The sequence below is a fragment of the Petaurus breviceps genome, unplaced genomic scaffold (genome assembly GCF_028583685.1).
Source record: "Petaurus breviceps papuanus isolate PSGF00001 unplaced genomic scaffold, PetGlider_PUasm1.0 90865, whole genome shotgun sequence".
Lineage (NCBI taxonomy): Eukaryota > Metazoa > Chordata > Mammalia > Diprotodontia > Petauridae > Petaurus > Petaurus breviceps.
The window spans coordinates 6,808,549-6,832,406 of record NW_027187367.1 but is presented as its reverse complement, the minus strand read 5'-3'; the positions used below and the strand labels follow the sequence as shown (position 1 = coordinate 6,832,406).

The following is a 23,858-nucleotide window of genomic DNA, read 5'->3' as shown; positions in this document are numbered from 1 at the left end:
ACACACACACACACACACACACACACACACACACACACACCACCCCCAGCTCTTTAAGTGGTATAGCGATTGGCCTTAAGAGTCAGTTACCTACACCTGTACCACTTTGCTGCCTCTACACAACTTTAGTATTTTTAGGATTATTGGTTTAAGAGCTGTGAGAGAACTTAAAAGTTATCTAGTCCTATCCCCACATTTTACAGATGAGGAAATTGTAGAGAAGGGAGATGATTTGCCAAAGGTCACTCAGGAAGTAAATGGCAGAAGCAGGATTGAAACCCAGATCCTCTGACTCCAAATCCTGGCTGTTAAGAAACCTTAATAGAAATGCAGTGATGACATAGGAAGGAGGGAGGACCTTCAAATGGGGTCAGGGCTATGAGCTTTTGGATCTATTAACCAACCAATAAGCATTTTAATGTACAGGGATTATGCAAGGACTGGGGATAAAAACTCAAAAATGAAACAATGCCTACCTTCAAGGAGCTTACATAAGATCAGAGCATATAACACTTACTCAAATAAGTAAATACAAAGTAACTGGTGGGTCCTTAATAGCTGGGGGAGAGAGGGAGGTTCCGGAAGAAGAGAATCGAAAGCCTTATTTTGCAGGTAACCATTGAGCTGAGCTTCTATTCAGAGGCCTAGGTGCATTCTAGATTTGGGGAACAGCCTGTACAAAAACACAGAGATTAGAGACGGAATGTCCTGAAGGAGGAAAAATAAGTAAATCATTTTGATTGGAATCTCCATGAGGGGGAATAATACATACTAAATCTGGAAAGGTCATCTAGAACCAGGTTTTGATGGACATTAACTGCCAACTAAAGGAACTAACAGAGCATTTGGTAGTTCCATGATGTATAGGGTGCAGGGCCCAGCGTCAGGAAGACTCATCTTCCTGAGTTCAAATCTGACTCCAGATACTTACTAGTTGTGTGACCCTGAGCAAGTCATTTAACCCTGTTTGCCTCCCTTTCCTCAACAGTAAAATGAGCTAGAGAAGGAAATGGCAAACCACTCCAGTATCTGCCAAGAAAACCCCAAACTGGGTCATGAAGAGTCAGACACAACTGAAAAAATGATTGAACAACAACAAAAGAAACTTGTATTTTACCCTAGAGGCATTTTAGGAAGTCATTGAAGCTTTTTAAGCAGGGAAGTGACATAGCCAGAGCTTCAGTTAAAGAATACACTTTGTTAAGGTGAGGAAAACCAGGAGAACATCATACACAGTCACAGAAATATTGTAATGATAATCAACTATGAAAGACTTCTCTAGTCTTATCAATACAGTGATCTATGACAATTGCAAAGAATTCATGATGAAAAATGATATTTCCAGAGAGAAAAGTTATGAACTCTGACTGCAGATTGAAACATTAAAAAAACATTTCTTGCTTTTTCTTGCTTTTCTTGCAACATTAATGTGGAAATATGTTTTACATGATTTCAGATGTATAATGGGTATCATATTTCTTGCCTTCTCAATGGGTAGAAGAGTGAGTAAAGGGAGGGAGAGAATTTAAAACTGAAAATCATTTGTTTTTTAGTTAAAAAATATCATTTTGGCATCTGTGTGGAAGATAAATGGGACTGGGGCGGGGGTGGGGGTGGGGGAGGGAGGTAAGCATGAGGCAAAGAGATCAATTAGTAGTCTATTGAAATAGTCCAGGTGAGAGAGGACAAAGGCCTGAACTAAGATGGTGGCCCTATAAGAGGAAAACAAAAGATCTGTGGGGATAGAACTGACAGGATCAGGCAAATAATTAGAAGAATAGGGCAACGAACAGCTAGGTAGTATAGTGGATAGAGCACCTGGCGTCAGGGAGACCTGAGTTCAAATCAGCCTCAGATCTTTATTAGCTGTGTGACCCTGGGCAAATCACTTAACTTCGATTGCCTCCAGGGAGGGAGAGGGGGAGAAATGGGAGGGGGTTGGGAAAAAGAGAAAGAGAGAGGGGGGGGGGGGGGGAGAGACAAGTGTAGGGAAAGTGAGAAATAAAAGATATCTCTGAGGTTTGGGAACCATGATGTCTGGTTTAGACAATACATACCAATAGACTAATGAGAAAAATGTGATGCCACTCAGAAAAGTGGCCAACTTACTGAAAGCTGGTGTTGAGTTATGTATGCTATACATGCTGCAGTCCTAATTGCTAATTAAATACTGGTCACAACACCCCTATAATGCCACACTAGCAATCTTAAGATGGGTAAAGGCATTCTGGGAGTAGCTGATAGTCCATTCAGTCTTGTGTTTTATGTGTGCATATTTGGGCGGGTGGTTTGTGGGAGTGAGTGGCTCTTACATCAATCTTAGACATGTCGAGATTCCTCCAAGCTGTGCAGATAATAATGCACATTTCTCTAGCATCTTATTGTCACATATTATCTCCTTTGATCTTTACAACAACCCTGTGAGCCACATAGTTGCCTGCATTATTATCTACATTTTACAGATGAAGCAACTGTGACTTAGAAAAGTTATATGACTTGTCAAGGTTACCTGGAAATTGAAACAACCTGAATTTAAATCCAGAAATTTCAACTACAAGTTCAGCACCTTTTCCACTATGAAGGGTCTTCCTACACACATTCCCCAGACCTTTTGTCTTCCTTTTAAACAAGAAGTTTCTATATTTAGTTCACATTTGGCACTAATGGCCTTATCTCTAGCATTCCACCCCCAAGTTCAACATTTGCAGCTGGCCTAGCATCTCATGTAGGCAGAGATTCGCTCTGCCCTTAACCCAAGGTTTCCCAGTGAAACTTCATTTTTCTCACAGTTTTAACATAGGCATAGCTCATGAGGGAAAGCTCCAGGATATAAGACTTCCATGGTGCTTCCTGCATGGACATGGGGGTGGAAGGGTTAGGATCAGAAGATAGTAGCCAGAAAGAAGGCAGAAAGAACCATGAGGCATGTGAGAGCAATGGGTGATTGTTGAGAAAAGAAGATGGGGTGTTAGCACTCTTACCAGTTAGACTAAAGGAAAAAGAAACTCAGAAGGGAGAGAACAATAGACCCTTAGTTCCCATCACCCATGTTATGGGTTTGAGCTGTTTGACGTTTTCCTGCTATGTTAAAGGAAGCAGAGAGATGAAAGGTGAATTTGAAGGGGTGGCTAGGTGGCGCAGTGAGTAAAGCACCAGCCCCGGAGTCAGGAGGACCTGAGTTTGGTTCCAGCCTCAGACACTTAACACACAGACACACAGACACACACACACAGACACACACACACACACACACACATACACTAGCCGTGTAACCTTGGGCAGGTTACTTAACCCCAATTGCCCTCCAAAAGGCAAAAAAAAAAAAAAAAGGCGAATTTGAGTTTACACTCCTATAAGTTCTACACTCCTAGGAGTTCTAGCTAGATAGTGCATTGGACAGAGGTTGGGACTGGAGTGAATTAGACTCAGTTCAAATCCAGCCTCAAACACTTACTAGCTGTGTTACCCTGGGCAAGTCAGTCAACCTCTGTTTGCCTCAGTTTCTTCATCTGTAAAATGGGTATTATAAAAATAGTATTTACCTCCCAGAGTTGTTGTGAGAACCACATGAGATAATAATATTTGTAAATTGCTTAGCACAGGGCCTGGCACATTGTAGTTGCATAATGAATACTTGTTCCCTCCTCCCCAACCCTTTCCCCTTGTGTATCGGCTGAAAAAAAAATTACTACCTGATAAAAATCCTTGTTACCTACCATCCTATTCTGATGTGATTTTACCTTTGCTTTTGGATTCATGTATCTTTTTACTAGTCTGACATACAGGTGTATTGTTAAGGGTTCTGGTGTTGACTTTGAAAAGATGATAACCCAAAACAGCATACTCAAGTATCACGTCATCTGAGTAATCTTGGTGGAGGAGGGAACAACAATACCCATAAAACCAATAAATTCCTGACTCTGATAGATGTGTACTATATCTATGACATATGTGTGATATGTATATAAATATATGTGTGTGCTACACATAGGATAAAGCCCTGGAAACCTTGTTGATTTATATGTTATACATGAGATAATGTATATTGTATATATTATATAGTCTGTAATACTATACACACATACACACAATAAAAGTAGAAATTTGGAACAGAGGATTGAGGTAGAAAGTAATATTTCTAATCCAGTGTTATTAAATTCAAATAAAAAAGAGGGGACTGTGAACTTAGGAAACCACATAGTAACATTATATATGTTCAATGATATTTTAATTTATTTTGTTAAATATTTACCAATTACATTTTAATCTGGTTGGGCCCACTTGGAGTTTGTAAGCAGCAATGTAACTACTGGTCCCATATTTGACATCTGTACATATCTCCTGTCCTTCCTCCTCCTTTTCATGAAAGATCCAAAGAATCTGAAGCTTGGGGGAAACTGAGATGCACATAACTTTTGTATGGTTTTTTTGGCAAAGCTATCCATTAAGATGGGCTTGGAGTTGCAAGATATCTTTAAAGAATTTAAGCAGCACTTCCAAAGACTTTCTAACCCTATGTCTGACAGAGGCTTAGAATAAGGATCTTACCCCTGCTGAGTAGAAGAAAATGCAAAGACAGATTAAATGCCTGCTCACATGATTTGCCTACTCGACTATTCTGTGTTTCAAAATAGCATGGCCCATGGAGGGATGGATTCTCTGGAGGGAAGAATTTGACCATAGTTACAGCTCTCATAGAGACTTTCTTTTGGGGGAGGAAAGCAGCAACAGGTTTTTCCCTAATCTGATACTAATATATTATTAGTAAAATATACTAATGTAATCAGTATATTAGGCATACTGATACCTAATATCCCTATATTAGGGATAATATAGATTATCCCTAATCTGATAAAGATACTCTTCTTTATGTGAAGACCATACCTCACTAAAGAGATGAAGCTTAAGCCTCTGGGCTCCTTGATAATAAAGAGATGGTAGGATCTGCTTCTTCTCTTATGGAGAAGGGGCAGTATTTCATTTGAGGATTCAACCAGAAGCCATCAGCTAGAAGCAGAGAAAAGTTTGACAGCTACAGGTCTAATAGAGCAATGCCTAGCAGTGATTAAGAGGTTGGTGCCTAGTTAGGACCAGAGGACCAGCATGATACTGCCTAGAAGAAACTCCACATCTGCAAGAGATCATGTTGCACTATACCAAAAGGTAATAGGCCAGCGGAGTAGTCTACAAAAGGAGTAGCCTCATCACATTAACAGGAAATGTGGGTGCCATGTGTTATCTCTCCATGGATGTGGCCTGGCCTATGTGCATTCCCCTCTAAATATGCATCCTGGACACAAATGTTCCCTGCAATGCACCCCTTCTAATGTGTTCCGTGGTCATGCTTTCCTACACATTTGCCCCTCCATATTTGTTCTCTAGGTATAAACAATGTTACTGATTATTCTTGTATTTGTGAGTCTTTATTCATGAGGGAAATATTTTATTGCTACTTTTCTTACTATGCTGTTTCATTGCCTTAAACTAATTGTTTCCTTTAGCTAACTAGTAACAGTAAATATGTCAGCAATGGCTTGTGAACTATGGTGTTGGGTGACCCACAGAGTATCTTGAATCTGTGGCAGACAATCTCATGTAAGAAGATTAAAATCGATTTACTTGGGCCATAGACAGACTTATTGGTACCCATGTATAGGGTAGATGGACAAACTTGTTCTTTTTCCTGGATCCTATCTTAAACCAATAGCTGATTTTTCTGATATTTTCCAATGCATATGCATATTCTCTTCTGCAATTGGCTTATATAGTCTATTTATCTGTAACACAGCTTTCCAGAGAAGTTTAGAGCATTTTGCATAAGACTATCCAAATTGACAGAGAGAGAATGATGGTGGGACATCAAGTGCCTGCATGAGGGACAGATTTGGAGTGAAAGATTTGGAAAGGAGAAACAGTCTTCATTCTTTCTTAGAATGAGATACTCCTCAACATGCTGAAGCAAGCTCTGAACATGGGTTTACTCATTATTCACTACTTATGATGGCCTTTTGTATAACCAGTGTTTGGCAGGAAGGAGCCAAGCTGGTAGGTATAAGATTGGAGAAATCCTCCCTGCCCCTTTAAGGAATAATAGCTAGGAAAGCAGATTTTTTCTTTTAAATCAAGAGAGCTGACAGCCTCTAAATTCAATTTGTGGAAGATGTAGATAAATATTTCTGGAATCTTGCCTATTCCTCAAGAAGATGATTCCTGCCTTGGGGGGAGTAGGAAAAGGAGCAATGAGGTTGTCAGCTCTCTTCTCCTCTAAGAGAGGAGTACCAAACTAGACTTAAATCTATTTCTCCCCCTAAATAGTGCTGGTCCACGGGAACAATTTTCATTTACAAAAAAGACCACATGTAGAAAAAAAGGCAAGAAAAATAAATTAGTGGAAAAAATATTCTTCAATCTGTACTGAGAGTTCATCAGTTTTTTTCTCTCATCTAGATAGCATTTTTCATTGTAAGTTCTTTGGAATTGTCTTAGATGATTGTATTGATTAGAGTAGCTAAGTCTTTTACAATTAATTATCATTGCAATATTACTGTTAGTGTGTAGAATGTTCTCCTGGTTGTGTTCACTTCACTTTGTATCAGTACATGTAAATCTCAGGTTTTTCCGAGATCATCCCCCTCATTTCTTTTCTGACATTATTCCTCAAAGACTATACCATGCTCTCATATTCATCCTCTTTTACTTGCCCAAGCACCCATATTCTGTGTGCAGCTCTTAAAAATCGGCATCAGTTGGGGAGTTGCATATCCACATTGGTCTCTTCAGATAACTATTGTTTATCTAGTTCTTGTTGGATGATCAACTGTGAAAGGCTTTTTCTTCTTTTTTTTCCAACATGGCCAAAACAGAACTATGTTTTGCATGATTTCACATGTATAATTGTCATCACATTATTTGCCTTCTCAATGGGTGAGAGAGGGGCTCAAAGGAGGGAGAGAACCTGGAATTCAAAAAATTTTCAATGAATGTTAAAATAAATACGGTATAATTCTGAAAAATAAAAGGTGGACTTGGTTTCTTTTTTTAAGCTATATTGGGAAAAAGATGATCAAAAAAAGGACTAGTATCAATGCTTGTAGTAGATGAGACAATGTCTGACAATAGATAGAAGAAAAAGTTGCTTAATTATTATGTTGCTTCTGTAAGTTGGAGGTCCTCATGAGATGTAGACCTTGTAGGTATGTGGTACCAGGAATCTTCTAACATCAGACAAGGGAAAGTGTTAGTCATGCGGATGTAAACAGGTCCGAATGTTTCACTGCTCAGTTTACTGGTTCATTGCCTTGCTGAGTCTTGTTCAGAATTCAAAAAGGCAGGCTAGGATAATATCTGAATGTTAATAAATTTTTAGAAACTTTCTTTCTGTGTGTCTGTATCTGCATCTCTCTGAGTGTCTCTTTTGGCTCAGACCCCCACTCCACTTCTCCTAGAAAAATCTGGTTTCCTTTTGGGTTACCTTACTTACTCTAAATTTCAAGCCATGTACACATAAGCAAATGAAAATCACAGCCATATATTTTTATAGTGGCTCCAAAGAACATAGAAAGCCAAATAAGCATTCAAAGGACTATGACTGTGTAATTTAGGCTGCGATGGCTATAGCTAAAGGGACAAATTTTATATATGTGTGTGTATTATACAAATACACATATACATACACACATGCACACCTCCTCCCATTGGTCAGAAAAGAAACAGGAAGTGAGATGGTTGCACAGGCAGAGGCTTCCCTAGGCTGTAGACTCGATTCTGGGCATCTCACTGACCATGCATACAATGTTTCCTCCTGTCCTGTTTTTCATTCCTCTAGTTAGTTCCAGTCAATCTGCATTTTACTTACATCTGGATCCATTTCCCAGTTTTCTCCCTATTGCCATCTCTTTGTGGCTGTCAGTTGAGCAATGGCTACAGGCTCTGTCTCTAGTCATCTTGCTTGGTCTGTCAGCATGCAATCAATCCCAAAGCAGTGCTCTATCCTCCTTCTCCCTTTGGACAAGTAGCTTTTCCATGGAAGTGTCTTTCAGGGTGGTGCAGTGAATAGAGCACTGGACCTGGAGTTAGGAATAGTCATCAGATACTTACTAGCTGTGTGCCCCTGGGCAAGCCATATCACCCTGTTTGCCTCAGTTTCCTCATCTGTAAAATGAGCTGGAGAAGGAAATGGCAAACCACTACAATATCTTTGCCAAGGAAACTCCAAATGGGATCACAAAGGGTTGGACATGACTGAAAACAACTGAACAATAACAACTCTTTCAAGACCCCAGAAAATCAGAAAGATCCAAAGCTTTCTGCTACAATGTACTGCCTTTGGTTCTTACATATTTCAAGGACACCATCTTTGAAGTCAGGATTATATTTATGTTTTCTTTGCCAAGGAGAATGATCTTAGCATTGGAAAGGACAGAATTAAGATATCTAATGGGGATATGATACCAAGATAAGCAAGGAAATGATGAGTCTTACCTACTTGCTTTTGATGAATTCAAGTCACCTAACCCAGATGAATGCCATTCTTGGCACTAAAAGAATTGGCAAGTATAATTACAAGGTGACTACTGTAAGATCATGAAAAATGGAAGAGGTATTACAGGATCGAAGAAGGACAATTTTGTTGCCCCAAAGGGAAGAAAACACAGTCTATAAACTATAATGAGCTAGACTTGGCTTCCTGGGTAAAGTTGAGATTGTATAATTAAAGTAATAGTAAATACCTAGAAAAGGAAAGATGACAGCTAGTAGGGCTTTATATGGAAGATGGCTTATTCCTGACTAAGCTTATTTCTTTTCTTGACAGGGAACCAGTACATCAAGGGAGTGCTGTAGACATAGCTTGTCTAGATTTTATCAAAGAGTTTGATAAATTATCACAGGCTAGTTTCATAGGAAAAGATGGATAGATGACCCTGGGCACTCTCCAAGCCTCAGTTTCTCTCTTGTAAAATAAGGATGAGCTAAATAGCCTCTAAGGTAACTTCCAGTTCAAAATTGAGGTCCTACATGGACTTAGAGGATAATACAGTTTGATGGATTTGGAACTTATTGGATGGTTGAGCTAAAAGAATTGTTCTTAATGATTCAGCACCATGTTGTCAGGAATTTCTACTCATTCCCAAACTGTTTAACATTTTTATTAATGATTCTCATAAAGACATTGAGGGAGGGCATGCTTATAAAATTTGAAGATGATGCAAAGTTGAGAGGGATAGAAATACAAGATAGGAGAATCATTGTTAACTAGAAGATGGATGTGTGTGTGCCTATGCACATTTTTCCTGAAAAAGGTATTGTTTTAATGGACTGCAAGCTCAATTATGAGTCGATAGTATTATAGGGCAGTCAAAAAAACAAAACAAAACAACAAATTCAGTCTTGGGCTGGAGGGTCATAGCTGCCAGTAATAATGAGAGAATAGACTCTTTGACTTCAGCTCTAGTCAGATAAAATCTAGGGTATTGTATTCAATTCTGGGAGCCACTTTTGAGAAGGACATTGAAAAAAAGTAGGCAGCTAGGTGGTGCAGTAGAGAGAATACAGGAGTCAGAAAATCTTCAGTTCTAATCTGGCTTTGGTACTGGCTACTTATGTGACCATGGGCAAGTCACTTAAACTCTGTGCCTCATCTGAATAATGGGTATAATAAGAGCACCTACCTCACAGGGTTGTCATGAGGGTTAATAAATTAGCATACATAACAGAACCCAGAAAATGACACAGAGAAGCCAACCTCCCACTGAGGACAGCCTGGCAGGCCGGCAGCAAGCAACCAGTGCAACACTCTGGGAGCCAAGCCCAGCCCTGCGTGAGCCTGAGGTTTTAGCCCCAGGGCAGGCCTGACCAACCACCAGCTGGAGGGACGTCAGATCACCAGCAGCTGTGGTGTTTTCAAGAATAACACATAGATGCTAAGTACAAAATGACAGTTCAGTGCAGTGTGGACTTCGGGATCCGGTAGTTTGGGAGTGTGGTTAGCCTTTATCCCCTGGAGGGAGAAGCAGCTGAGGTGCCACGCGGCGTCCTGCAGCTGCTGCCACGTGGCAGCTTCAGCCTGAAGATTGTAGGGGGACCAACCAACCAGTCCGAGAGGTAATCACTCTTGCTTTAACCTGCTTGGATCTGGATTGCAGTCTAGGGTGGAGGTGCTGGGGTGTGCAACCAGCTTGCCAGAGCATGTGGAGGCTTCAGAGAGGGCACCCAACTAATACCTTCAGCAGCTGAGAAAACCCCAGCATTCAGGATTAAGCTCCCCTGTCTGGTAGCAGGGTCCCACTGTGGCAAAAAGCCCAAAAGTCAAGTAATTGAGTGGCAACATGAGTAAACGAGGGAAGCAAAGCAAACAGAGGAATCCAACATTAGACTCCTATTTTGGGGACAAAAATGATCAAAGCATGGAAGAGGAGGAAGACAATGAAGTCACAACTCCTGCACCAAAATCTTCCAAGAAAAATATGAACTGGTTACAGGCCATAGAGGAGCTTGAAAAGGATTTTGAAAATCAAATAAGAGAAGTGGAGGAAAAATTGGGAAGAGAAATGTGAGCGACACAAGAAAATTATGAAATGAGAGTCAACAACCTAACTGAAGAAAATAACACCTTAAAAATAGACTAACTTGGGGCGGCCAGGTGGCTCAGCGAGTAAGAGCACCCGCTCCAGTGTTGGGATGACCTGCATCAAATCCAGGCTCAGATACTCAGCACCACACCCAGAAATAACTGGCCGTGTAACCTTGAGCAAGTTACTTAACCCGATTGCTTTAAAAAAAAATAGACTAACTCAAATGGCAAAAGAGGCTCAAAAAGGCAATGAGGAGAAGAATGCCTTTAAAAGTCGAATTTGCCAGATGGAAAAAGAATCTCAAAAGCCCACTGAAGAGAATCATTCCTTCAGAATTAGATGAGAGCAAATGGAAGCTAGTGACTTTATGAGAAATCAAGATACTATTAAACAGATCCAAACAAACGAAAAAAATAGAAGGCAATGTGAAATATCTCATTGGGAAAACCACTGACTTGGAAAATAGATCCAGGAGAGATAATTTAAAAATTATTGGACTACCTGAAAGCCATGATCAAAACAAAGAACCTAGAAATCATCCTTCAAGAAATTATCAAGGAAAACTGCCCTGATGTTTTAGAACCATAAGGCAAAATAGAGGTTGAAAGAATCCACTGATCACCTCCTGAAAAAGATCCCAAAAAGAAAACTCCTAGGAATATTATAGCCAGGTTCCAGAATTCCAAGATCAAGGAGAAAATATTACAAGCAACCAGGAAGACACATCAGAAGATTAGAAGATAGAATATTTTCATCGGCTGTCTTCAGAAGAGGCTAGATGGCCACTTGCCACATATTTTATAGTAAAGATTCTTTTTTGGGTATGGGTTGGACAAGCTGGTCATTAAAGTCCCTTCCAATTCTAAAATTCTATAATTCTGTCTTTCTTTCCCCTAACGACAACCACATGTTCATACCTCTTGGTCTTTGTTTATGCTGTGCTTTTAAACAGGGAATGACCACACTCTTCTTTTTCCCTTTACAAATTCCCATCTATCCTTTAAAACCCAATGCTGCCTCCAAAATGAAGCCTTCCATGATCCTCCTATGGTAATGACTTTCCATCTCATACTTCAAATTGCTCTTTTCTGATGCACTTTGATGTTGTTGTGTATTATTATCTGTTTATGTACTTCATACCATTAATGCTAGCTCCCTGGAAGCAGGAATAATTTCTTATCTAAACTTTGTATCTCATGGTGCCTTGTACATAGTAGGCTTCTAATAAATAAATTAAATTGGCATACTAAATTCAACTTTTAGTAGTAGCTTTTGTTTTTCAATTTTAGATTTTTCTTGATATACCTTGTTTTTACATCACTTTATTTCAGAATATACCCTTACATTCTGCTGTACCTACCAACCCATCTCTAATAATAAAGAATAAAGATGAAAAAGAAAGGCAGTCCAGCAGAACTAGCCAACACATCATCCAAGTCTGAACGCATATGAAATGCGTTTCATTTCCTAACTATGAAATGTTTCACATACATAGTCTCCTATCTCTACAAAGAAGGGAAGTACATTTTCTCATCTCTTCTTCAGGGCCAAGCTTGGTCATTATAATTATAGGGGGTTTATACAATTTATATAATCACCTTGGGTTTTTTCTTTCCATTTAAATTGTTGCAGTCATTTTATATGCATTTTTGTGGTTCTACTTACTTTACTCTGTAGCAGGTCATTTATGTCTTCCCATACTTCTCAGAATTCTATATATCTATTTGTGATAGTAATGGCAATTAAAGATTCCCCTGTATTGGCTTGGTTTTCAAATTGATTGTGTTAAAACCCAGAGCTTGTTAATCCCACCTGTGGGATGGACTTGTTGATGTGAAAAGAAAGTCCTGAACTGGGAGGAGCTGGTGACGTAGATTTGGAGAGATAAGAGAGAGGCGGAAGATCTTTTTGGAAGCAGCACCTCGTGGAGAGAGAGAGAGACTAAGAGAATTGCTGGTGGCCGCTTTGAATTGCCCTGGACTTTTGAGACCTGCCCCCTGAGCTGCCAAGGACTGAGGAGACATGGCTGTTTTGCTGGTACTTTGTCTGTCTGTTTTGATGTTGTTTTGCCAGATTTGTCCACTGGTGAAAGACAGTCCTTTTGTTGAAGAAGTCCTGGAACCTGGCTGTTCGCTAAGAAGCCCTGAGACTGTCCTGCAGACAGAGAGTGAATACTGTCCACTGGTGAGGGACAGTGCTGTTGTTGCAGGGGTCTGGAGACTGTCCTGCAGACAGAATGAATACTGTCCATTGGTGAAGGACAGTGCTGTTGTTGCAGGGGTCTGGGAGCCTTTCTGTTGGTTCAGAAGCCCTGAAGAAGGATTTTCTTGTTGTATGTTTACAGAAATCCTGGGAGAGGGCTTTGCTAATGTGTTCAGGGGTTCTAGGACTGTTCTACAGAGGATAAATTCATGAAGGGACTGGCAATGTATCTAGTGGCTTTGCTAAGCCTTGTCTCCCCAGGAACTAAGATTGCTGAGAACTTGCCTCCTGTCAAGATGAAGAAAAGACCTCCATTTGGGTGTATTAAGTGCTGTGTTTAAACTTGATGTAACTCTGGGGTAGATTCAATTGTGATCCAGGGGTGGGGAACTTTTGACCTTATGTTTGGAAACTAATCTCCATTTGAGAAGAGGGGCTTTGTGGTGAACTTAATTAAGGTATAGCCTAGGGGTGGAGACGTATTTAGAACAGAGACTTTGTAATTGATTGAATGATTGGAAGGTCCTGGGGTGGGGTAGTACTTGGAGATTATTTAATCACACTTAGTAAATGCTGTATTTTGAATGTCATGTTTTGATCTTCTCTGTTCTTGGTTGGTCACTGAATAAAATGGAGAGCACCTATGCTGGTATTCTGAACCTTGGGAAGTTGCCTTTCCTTGGCATTACATTACACTATTGTTTCTTAAGATACATTAATACTCGACTTCACTCCTTGACCATGTCCTCCCCAGCCATCAGGATAATCAATCCAGAAACCAATTCCTGGAGGAATTTAACCTTTTATGCCTGATTCCCTTGACCTGTGGTCCTACTATAATGATTGATGTTGCCTTAGTTACCCAATTCATTTAGGCCTGTGCTCCAGACACACTTCATTCCGCTTTCAAACCATTTCCTCTCCATCCAGAATGCTAGTGGATGTAGATCTTCTGTTCCCCTCTGCCTTTCACTTCTGAAATCCTCATCAATTCAACTCTGTCCTCTATAGCTATTCTCACCATCTATAAATTTCCAGACCAAAATATGCTTCCCTGAAAACTATTCTCCTAGATGTGTCTTTTTCTATTAGAATGTAAGCTCTTCAAGGAAAGGAACTGTGTTTTTGTAGCTCCAGGACTTAGGACAGTATTTGGCACATAGTAATAACTTAATAAATGGCTTTTTTTTCACTCATTTATCACTCTAATGTACCACAATTTTTCAATGGCCATCTCTTGTTGCAGGTTCTTTGCTACTATTAAAAAAAACTACATTATAAAAATATACATATACAAAAAATATACATATAAAAAGATACATTATCTTTTTATGCAGGTCTAGAAATGATGTTTTTATTTCTTTGAATTGATTTATTCTAAATTAAGAAATCACTTGGGATCTGAAAAGACAGGAAAGCATGTTTCTTTTCTGGTAAATTTAGGTAAAGAAGAGCATCTTCTGATACCTTGCCAAGACCCTGGTGTTCCAATACAGCTATGTTTGCCTTTTCTTCCCAGGTAACTTTGCACCTGGTTGGGGGTGGAGAGAGGTATGTGTGAACCTAATCATTCAACTGAGCTGAGAATGGAGGTAGTGACAAAAGACAAGAGAGAGGAAAGAGGGGATGGAAGATAAATGTGAATGATGACCTTCCCAGACCCCTAAACATACACTAATCTCTCCTGTATCTGCTGCACATCAGCTGGGTGGAACTTCAAATCTGATTGGCTGAGCCAGGTTGATCTGCAGCCCCTCAGACCCCACCCATCTCTGCAAGAACAAAGTGGTTATTAAGTCCAACCTGTATTTCAGTCTTGAGAGGCTCTGGAGACCTAACTTTAAGATGCAGTTTTGGTGACCAGTATCTGTAACAAGGCCTACCTCCCTCAACTTAATGATTTCCACTAGATCAAAAGCCATTCTGAGATAGCTTGACTGGAGTACCCTGGATCTGGGAAGGTGTGATAGGAGAACCTTGGCTTGGAAAGTAACCTTGGGTAGTGATCTGATGCTTCTTGGTCTTAACATTCTTTATCTATAAACTAATTAAACTGCTTTTATTACAATATGAGATTGAAATGAATTTTTTTTTGGCAAAGCAATTGTGGTTAAGTGACTTGAAGGTCACACAGCTAGTAAGTGTGTCAAGTGTGTGAGACTGGATTTGAACTCAGGTCCTCCTGAGTCCAGGTCCAATGCTCTATTCACTGCAAAATGATTTTTAATGACTGATTTCCAATTGGTGGAATATGAGCCAAAGTGTTTATTGAATTTTCTGTACCCTAGCAGACTCTCAGAATAATAAGAAAGTGGTTTGGGGGCAGGGGTGGCACATCATTAAATTTAGTAAATTAAGAGGTTGAAAGGACCTTAGAGATAAATTTAGGTGGCACAATGGATAAAGTAAGGAAACCCAAGTTCAATCCAGTCTCAGACATTAGTTGTGTTACCTAGGTCAAGTTATTTCACTTCTACTTTGGCTTCATTGTCTGTAAAATGGAGATAATCATAGCACCTACTTTCTGGGGTTGTTGTAAAGATCAAAGGAGATAGTATTTATAAAGTGCTTTGCAAACCTTCAAGTGCTATATAAATGGCTAGCTATTACTAGGAATCATTTCAACTGCCTCATTTTGCAGATGAGAAAACTGAGGCCCAGAAAATAGTTTGCCTAAGGTCACATAGGTAGTAAGAAGCAAAAGCAAGAATTTAGCCATGGTCTTCTAACTGCAAATCCAGCATTCTTCCCACTATATCATGTTGCCTTTACTTTCAGCCTACAGGACAGACAGTTCCAAAATAGAACCCAAGACTTGCCCAATAGATTAACTGGCATTTTTGCTCCTCCCCCTCCCCCATCAATTGGGTCATGACTAAAGGGGAATGGGGAGGAGGGAGAGGATGAAATAGGCATGAGAACATCCAAAAGATAATAAAGGTAGGAAAATAGTTCTTGGGGAAAGCATGGAATGAAGATGGAAGGGAGGAGAGGTATGTGATGGTGATCAAGGAAAGATCAGGGTAAATAAAGCCTTCTAGAAAATGCCCTATATGAGAGAAGTTCATTAGGACTTGGAGGAAGGAGGAGGAAGATGACTCTACATAGGAAAACAAGTTGTGAAAAGGAGGGAGGAAGGAATCCCACCCAGATCAGCTACAGATAATAAACTTCCAAGTTCAGATCACCATGGGCTGGTAACCCCATTACTCATTCTCCCTTGAGTCATACCAGGGCCTAGGATAGGGAAGGCTCACTGCTGCTCCCGGTCCCGTGCTCCTATTAGCTAAAAGGAAGGTGGACTGGATTAACTACATAATCTAGTATTTTAATTTTTTCATTCTGTCCTGGGTAATCTATTTTTTCAAAAACCTCATTAGGAAAGCAAAATACCCTCTACTAATTAAACTTATACTAGTTTTAACTACACAAATTCATTGGAAAAAGAGCAGAAGCCCTAATTTTAAGGCCATTGTACAATCTACTCCATCTGTTGCCTTCCTCAAACACTCATTGCTCATGCTGGGACCATACTTTTGCAGGTCTGCAATCTGGGAGGTTGCTAGTGCCCAGGTTTTGCCATAGGTTATTGAATTGCTTTGCTCGTGTGCACATCCATTTGATTTAGGAGGCTATCATCAGCGTGTTATAATGGAACTCCCTATTAACTGCTTTGTTCAATGCTGAGAATCATAAACTCTGAGTTGAAAGAGATATTCAAAGGCATCTTGTTGGTCCAACCTGTACTTGTACAGGAATTCCCTTTGTAACATCCCTGATAAATGGTGTTCCGGGCTTTTTTAAGACCTTGCTTCATTATATAAACTGATGCTGAGTGAGAAGAGTAGAGCCAGGAGGAATTTGCACACAATTACAGACACAACATATGTGTGACAACCAACTCTGATAGACTGGACTCTTCTCAGCAATCCAGGGTTATAAGTCAACCCCAAAAGACTCATGATAGAGAGAGATGTTTACATCCAGAGAAAGAACAGTTTGAATCCAGATTGAAGCAAACTACCTGCTCTTTTTCTTTTTCCGTTTTATTTCCTCTTTCCCATTGTTCATTCCATCTGATACAATCCTTCTTTATAACCTGACTAATGCCTAATGTGAAAGTAATTGCAGATAATACAATTGATTGTATGCCGCCATGGGGGGGGGGAGGGGAGGAAGGGAGAGGGAGAGAAAATTTGAAACTCAAGGAATTGTGGAAATGAATCTTGTAAACTAAAAGTAAACAAATTAATAAACACCAAAAAATTTAAAAAAAAAGAAAAAGATGAAAACATGGGGGAAAAAAGACCTTGCTTCATATATGATGCACTTACCTCCTGATAAAACTGCATTTTTGGACAGCTCTAAATGCAGAATTAAGAAAATGGAAATAAACTTAAATAAAACCTCTCAATCTTTTTTCTCGACAAAATGTTATGTTCCCTTGTAGGTCCATATCCATATTACCTTTAGTTGATAAAGATCTTAGTTTAGAAGTGTTAGATGAGGGAATTGCTTTAAAGCTATAACTTGAGTTTTAGATGAAAAAGCCCTGCTGGGTTTGTGTAGCTTAAGCAGGCTATAAATTGATTTTATATAGGTTTCATATACACAGCCTTACTTGTTCAGCTTTCAGGTTGTTACTAACAGGATACTGTTTGTATAGGATTGGTCACTGCCTGGGCTGGAAACACTCCTTTCTTACTTCCAGTGTACCTTGCATATTAGTTATCCAGACTGTAACTTGAATCAGGACATAATGGCACTGGGACAAGGTTGGGGCAAGGGTCTCCATTTTGAAATCCCCTTTTATAAAGTGAGCATCAATTATTTAATGTTTTGTAAACTTCAATTTTTTTCTTATAGTAGTCCTACATAGATCATCTGTGGAGCATTTTTGGTTAACAATGGTCAAGACTAACAAAGAACAAGTTATGGAAGGGCTGTGTTATATATCGGTGGAATACCCACCTTGAGGAAAGCATGGATCTTTACATGTTTCAAAAATATCTTTTATCAAGGCACACCCATACAATGGACTTTGCTTTGAAATAAATGGAAAAGCAAAGATGAACAGAATCTGTTGATGATCATCTAAATTATTTTATTCTGTTTCCCTCCACCAGATTATACAATGACAAAATTGACTGCATCTTTTCTGCTCTACTGGCCTTTGCTCACCTTCTGGTGAAGATTCTAATGTATTCAATGTTTTCACTTTTTAAACTTATCTTTAGTCAGCTGATGTGAGTGGTAGAAGAACAAAATAGAACTCTTACCTTGTTCTCTTTACCCCTTCAGTCAGGCATTCTGGGACTCAATATCAGACCAAAGGACCTTAGAACTCAGCTGAGTCTCAACCCAAACTCTGCTGTGGAATGACAGAATTTTCTAACACAGCTTCAGCATAATGGTTTTCCAGGGTTAAGGGTGAGGGATTTGGAGAAATAGATAAAAGTAGGAAGAAGGAAGAACTCATTTTTTCAAACTTACAAATTTTAAGAACCCTTGTTAACAAAAGTTTATATACTCATTTTAAAAAATTATTTTTAAACTATAGACCCATTTTTGTGAAACTGATCTAGTCCAATGCCTTCATGTTGAGAAACAAATAGGTCCTGACTCATATAAAGAGACATGTTCCTAAACATTGAGAGCTTAGCTGCAGCTGAAACACATATAGCATTGGTGCACATATTCCCTACAAAAGGTGCGGAAAGCAAGCAGACACAACCATACCCTATCCCCACCTCTAAATTATGACGTCCATCTCTCACACACCAGTTAATTACCTGAAGTATACTCTCATATTCAGACACACGATCAAGTCATATCTCCTAGGAAGGGCTCAGAACTGCATTTATTTGAAGTAATAAAGCACCCTAATGCTTCAGTTGTGTGGAGGTGGGAGCAGTGTAGGTAGGCACACTGAGCCTTAAATCTCTCTTCAGGGCCAGCCCTGGGGCCTTTCTCAACATTGCCATCTCTTTGTGTTCTGTATGAAGCAGTTCAAGGCCTGGAAGAAAACTAGGAGAGTGCTCATGTCCTAGGTCAACGGTTGTCAAATTCCCGTCAGCTTGGTCACTCGTCATTATAACTACATTCATTCTTCAGAACTATTGGAATACGCATCAGTGCTACGGAAAATGAGCCTTGGCCAAATGAGGAGATATCCTCAGACTAAGAATGAACAGGATCATGGGTGAGATGAGTGAGAACCAGTCCATCTCAGATAAAAAAAAAAGTCGTTCCAAAATTGGGTCACAGTGACAAAGGATCATGTAAACTGAACAGTGGAGAAATCTGCTACAAAGCAAGAGTTGGAGAAATGCCTTGGTTTTTCTGTTCAACAGTCACTAAACTAGGGGGTAACACCAGTTTCTGAATGCCTGAATTTAGTTCCTCAGATGGCTTTATCTATAAAGTAGAAATCCTTTAACTTCCAATATAGACCAAGTTAAACATCTCTTTAAGACCACTCCTTTGTTGTATGAATCCTTCCAACTGAAATTTGGCTTTCTGGATAGGAAACTGCCCAATTGGTGTTGGTCGTCAGGTGAGGGAAATCCTTCAGTAAAATTAAATAGGCATTCTATGGTTTGCAAGAATCAATTTCCCTAGGGCCTGACTTAGATCAGATGCCAGGTGATCTAATTAAAGTGGATTTCCATACTTGCAAGGTTGAGGGCCACATCCTGGAACAAGGCATGTAAATAACCAAATGTTAAGGCAATCCACCTTCCTAACACTTGCAGCTAGGATTGATGGTCACTCTGAGCCTCCACAAGGAGGTTCATCATATTATTTTGAGGGGAGTGCATGTCTGACATAAGCCATTACTTGTATGTCCAATGAGCAGTGGCCCAGCCTTGGCCCTTGCAGAGCTCTCGGTGCCGAAGGAAACAGTCATGGACACGGAATCTTCGACCACAGTGGGGACAGGCATGCAGGGCTCCAGCATGTGTCTTCATGTGCTCAGTCAGATGGTGTTTGAGTTTGAAACGTTTGTTGCACACACCACAGCCAAAAGGCCTGAGACTAAAGGTCAGCATGATGTGGCGGTCCCGTTTTGGCTTCACTGCAAACCGCTTCCCACACAGGCAGCCAAAGCGCTTACCATCAGGGGGAGGTGCTCCCCCTAACTTTACTGGCCCATGTACAGCTTGTCCTGTCCCTCCTGGCCCACCACCCCCTGATAAAATTTCATTCCCATGAAGATCTACCGGTTTCCATGATGGGCCCCCTCCACTGGAAGCTCCCCCTGCACTAGGGGGTAGTAGGAATCCAAGATCCCCTCCTCCTGCTCCAGTGCCCCCACTAGGAAACCCTTCTCTGGACTCCTCCATTCCTCCCTCAGTTTGGGTGCCATCCCCAACTACTTCTTCCTCAGGGTCAAGCTTCTCTTGCTTAATGTAGAAGATTTTGGGGGGCAGAGGTGTAGGAGGTTCAGCTGAGCCTACTTCACCATCTGGCAACCTGCGGGTAGCAGTAGATATGGGCAGAGAATTGGTGGCCCGAGGACGAGGGGTCCCTCCTACCACTCTTTGGGTTTGTGGGGTTTGAGGGGCAACTGGTAAGGTTTTTTGTTCTTCTTCCTCCTCCTCCTCTTCTTCCTCTTCTTCCTCCACCTGAATCTGCAGCACCTCCCCCAGCTCACCCCCCAGTCCTACAACAGGGCTCTCAGCAGGAGTGGGGGTCTGTACAGGAGGCTGGGGTGGGGCTGGGCGGGAACACCAGACCCCTGGAGAGGATGAGGAAGAGAGAAGGAGGGTGTGGTTGGAGCTTCCTTCACAGAGCTCCCGGAGGATCTCTGAGCACTGATCCACAACCTGCCACATCTGAAGGCCACTGGCCACCAGGAGGTGGGCAGGGAGCGCGTCCAGAGGCAGGCGCAGGCGCCCCGAGTAGATGAGCTGGAGCAGCCCCTCGAAGGCGTCCGCTTCGATGACACTGGGAAGAGTGAGCCTCGGAGCATCCCCCAGGAGCAGCTTGTCGTGGAAATAGGGGGAGGCAGCGGCCAGCACCGCCTTATGGGCCCGGAGCTCCCGGCCCTGCACCTGAAGGGACACATCGCAGAACTTCCCTTCCAGGCGGTGGCGGTTTAGGGCCTCCAGGAGGGAGGAGCTGTGCTGGGGAAACTCAATCTGGATCGTCCTGGGGGCTGATACCGGGCACGAGGGGGCTGGGGCACACACCGGGGAGGGGGGCACCGGGGCCAAGGAGGTAGGCGTGTCCATGGCGTCTCTAGGAGGGGCCGAGGAATAGAGGGAGGGCTCCTCACGCCCAGAAGACGGCTGTGGAGGAAAGACACGGACTCAAGAGACGCCCCCGGCCCGGGGGAGGCTCGACGTCACCCCCCCCCCCCAGCTCTGCGGAGACTTGTCCAACTTTCCGTGGCCGGACCGCGCCGCAGCCGGCTTCCTGGGCGTGGCCCGCGGTCTCGGGTGGGCGGCCGCCTCCGGCTCCACTCCAGCTGCCGCGCGCCCTAGCCTCGGACCCCGGCATCGGCCAGTAACGCCTCGGCCGTCCCCAAGTCCTACCGCGGGTGGGGAACCCGCGGCCTGAAGGCCACTTGGGGCCTTCTAAATCCTTAAGTGCGGCTTTTGGACCGAATCCAGATTTCTGTAAAATTTGGATTCAGTCTTGAGGCCGCACTTAAGGATTTAGGAGGCCCCATGTGGCCTTAAGGCTGCGGGTTGCTCACACCCAAAAGACCTCCGACTCCGGAAGCGCGAGCCCCGCCCGCGCCATCCCAAGCTCGCTGCCGGGCTCCCGCGAGGTTCTCCGCCAGCCCTTCCCTAGCCTCCCGTTACCCCGAGCCTCAGAAGCCCTCCTCCCACCCCAGCTATACCTCCGGGCGGGCACTCGAGTACTCCGCTAGCAGGAAAAGCACCTCCACCTCCGCGCCCCAACACCAGCCACAACGCGATTGGGCGGGGCCTGCCACACCGACCAATCGGAAGTCAGTGTTGGCAGTGAGTATACAAGCCTCATTAGGATTGGCCACCTTCTGGCAAAGAATTGGAAATTGAGGAGATGCCCATCTATTGGGGAATGGCTGAACAAGTTGTGGTATATGGGTGTAATGGAATACTATTGTGCTCTAAGAAATGAACAGGACTTTAGAAAAACCTGGACTCATATGAACTGATGCGAAGTGAAGTGAACAGAACCAGGGGAACATTGTGCACAGTAACAGCAACATCAATCATACAATGATCAACTATGATAGACTTAGTCCTTCTCAGCAATACAATGATCAAAGACAATTTCAGAAGACTCCTGATGGAAAATGCTATCCACATCCAAAGAAAGAACTATGGAGCATGAATGCAGACTGACGCGTATTATTTTCACTTTTCCTTCTCATAATTTTCCTCTTTTGTTCTGATTCACAACATAACCAATGTTTAAATATGTTTAGCATGATTGTACATGTATAACCTAAATGAGATTGTTTGCTATCTTAGAGAGGTGGGAGAGGGGAGGGGCAGGGGAGTGAGGGAGAAAAATTTGGAACTCAGAATCTTATAAAAATGTTGAAAACTACATATATAATTGGAAAAATAAAATGCAAGTGTGGAAAAATAAAATTTAAAATTAAAAAAAAAAGATTGGCCACCTTCATCAGGGCTTGACAAGTGTCAGGGGGAAAAGAACATTGACTTTTAATAACCATTTAAGAGAAGGGGCAGCAAGACATAACTCTTCTACCAGAGCCAGAAATGGGGAAGGGGTGGGATGGTTGTCCTCTATGGAGAAGGTACTTTGAGGTCAGAAATAGCAGATAAACTAAACCTGTACCAAAAATGGCCAAACTGGCTCAAAAGCCGAGTTTTTCATTTATCGACCTTGAAACAAACACAAGAAAAATTACTATTATGGACTGTGTTTACTCTCATTAAAAGTATATGGAACCTGTCTTTTGGGAACTTTGAGAATTGTCTTAACAAGGGACTTCCAACACCAAGCACAAAATGCTAGAAATATTACGAGACACATGAAGCTGCTTAAACCAACCATTTGGTGCTCAGTTCTGTCCAATTCTTTGTGACCCCATTTGGGGTTTTCTTGGCAAAGATATTGGAGTGGTTTGTCATTTCCTTCTCCAATTCATTTGACAGATGAGGAAACTGAGGCAAATGGGGTAAAGTGACTTGACCAGAATCATGCAGGTACTGACTGGAGCCAGATTTGAACTCAGGAAGATGAGTCTTCCTGACTCCAGGTCTGGCACTCTATCCACCTAGCTGCCCTTAACCAACCAACAATAGAGAAAAAAACGTGGGGGTAATAAGTTTTTGAAAAATAAATTTATTGCAGCCCTTTATCCAAGTATCAGGCAATCCTAGCCCCCTACCTCTTGGTCCGTCTGGTCACCCTTGGCATATGCCCTGGTGTATGGAGGGCGAAGACAAGGAGCTCCATGAGAGGTAAGGCAAGTTCCAAATTTAGGGCAGGGAGACAGCCTAAAAAGAGGCCCTTCTGGTTGAAAAGGGAGAGCCCTTCCCCCAGAGTGCCAGCCCTTAATAACTTTAAAGTAAATCAGAGTAGTCAAGTCAGAGTACAGCTTGTGACATCATAGAGGGGAATAATGTAGTCAATGGCTCCCAGTCTTGCCCTCACTGAGGAAATCCCACTACTACAATGCCGGGTTCCTGCATGGGTTGGGCAGGGAGAAAGTCAGGAGCACAGCAATAAAAGAACAATCTCCTTTTATTAAACATGATTTTCTGTTTCACCACACACTCCAGAAAAAAAGGAAATGGGGCTGGGAGTGGAGAAAAATAGGAAGAGGGGGGGAAGGACAGAGAAGTCTGTGGATGGAATTGGGGCATAGAAGGAGAAAAAAAAATAACCAGAGGTAGGGCAAGTCTCCCACCCTTAGAAGGGTGGATGGGGAGCACAGAAGATGGGAGGGCCAGGAAGCTTTGTACAGAGGAATCACCCCCCAGCCCACACACACACACACACACCCTGGATATGTACAGTACAAACCCCAGATAATTACAACAGCCAAAGACGGGAGAGGAAACAGGGGCACTGAAGTGGGGCCTAAAGTTAGGGAGAGCAAAGGAGAGAAGG

At 41.9% G+C, this 23,858-nt stretch overlaps 3 protein-coding genes across 3 annotated transcripts in view; 2 read left to right on the top strand and 1 right to left on the bottom strand.

Annotated features, from left to right (window-relative positions):
• TAPBP (TAP binding protein) overlaps positions 1 to 23,858 on the top strand; it is a 240,209-nt gene that overhangs the window by 84,366 nt on the left and 131,985 nt on the right. The window lies entirely within an intron of this gene.
• CUTA (cutA divalent cation tolerance homolog) overlaps positions 1 to 23,858 on the top strand; it is a 146,675-nt gene that overhangs the window by 84,360 nt on the left and 38,457 nt on the right. The gene's annotated exons all lie outside the window — the stretch shown is intronic.
• On the bottom strand, positions 17,855 to 22,342 carry ZBTB9 (zinc finger and BTB domain containing 9). Its single transcript, XM_069073441.1, has 2 exons — positions 21,625 to 22,342; positions 17,855 to 21,067 (listed from the first exon to the last, which is right to left on the bottom strand). The coding sequence occupies exon 2, from the start codon at positions 21,008 to 21,010 to the stop codon at positions 19,610 to 19,612; it is 1,401 nt and encodes a 466-aa protein (XP_068929542.1). The 5' UTR covers positions 21,011 to 21,067; positions 21,625 to 22,342; the 3' UTR covers positions 17,855 to 19,609.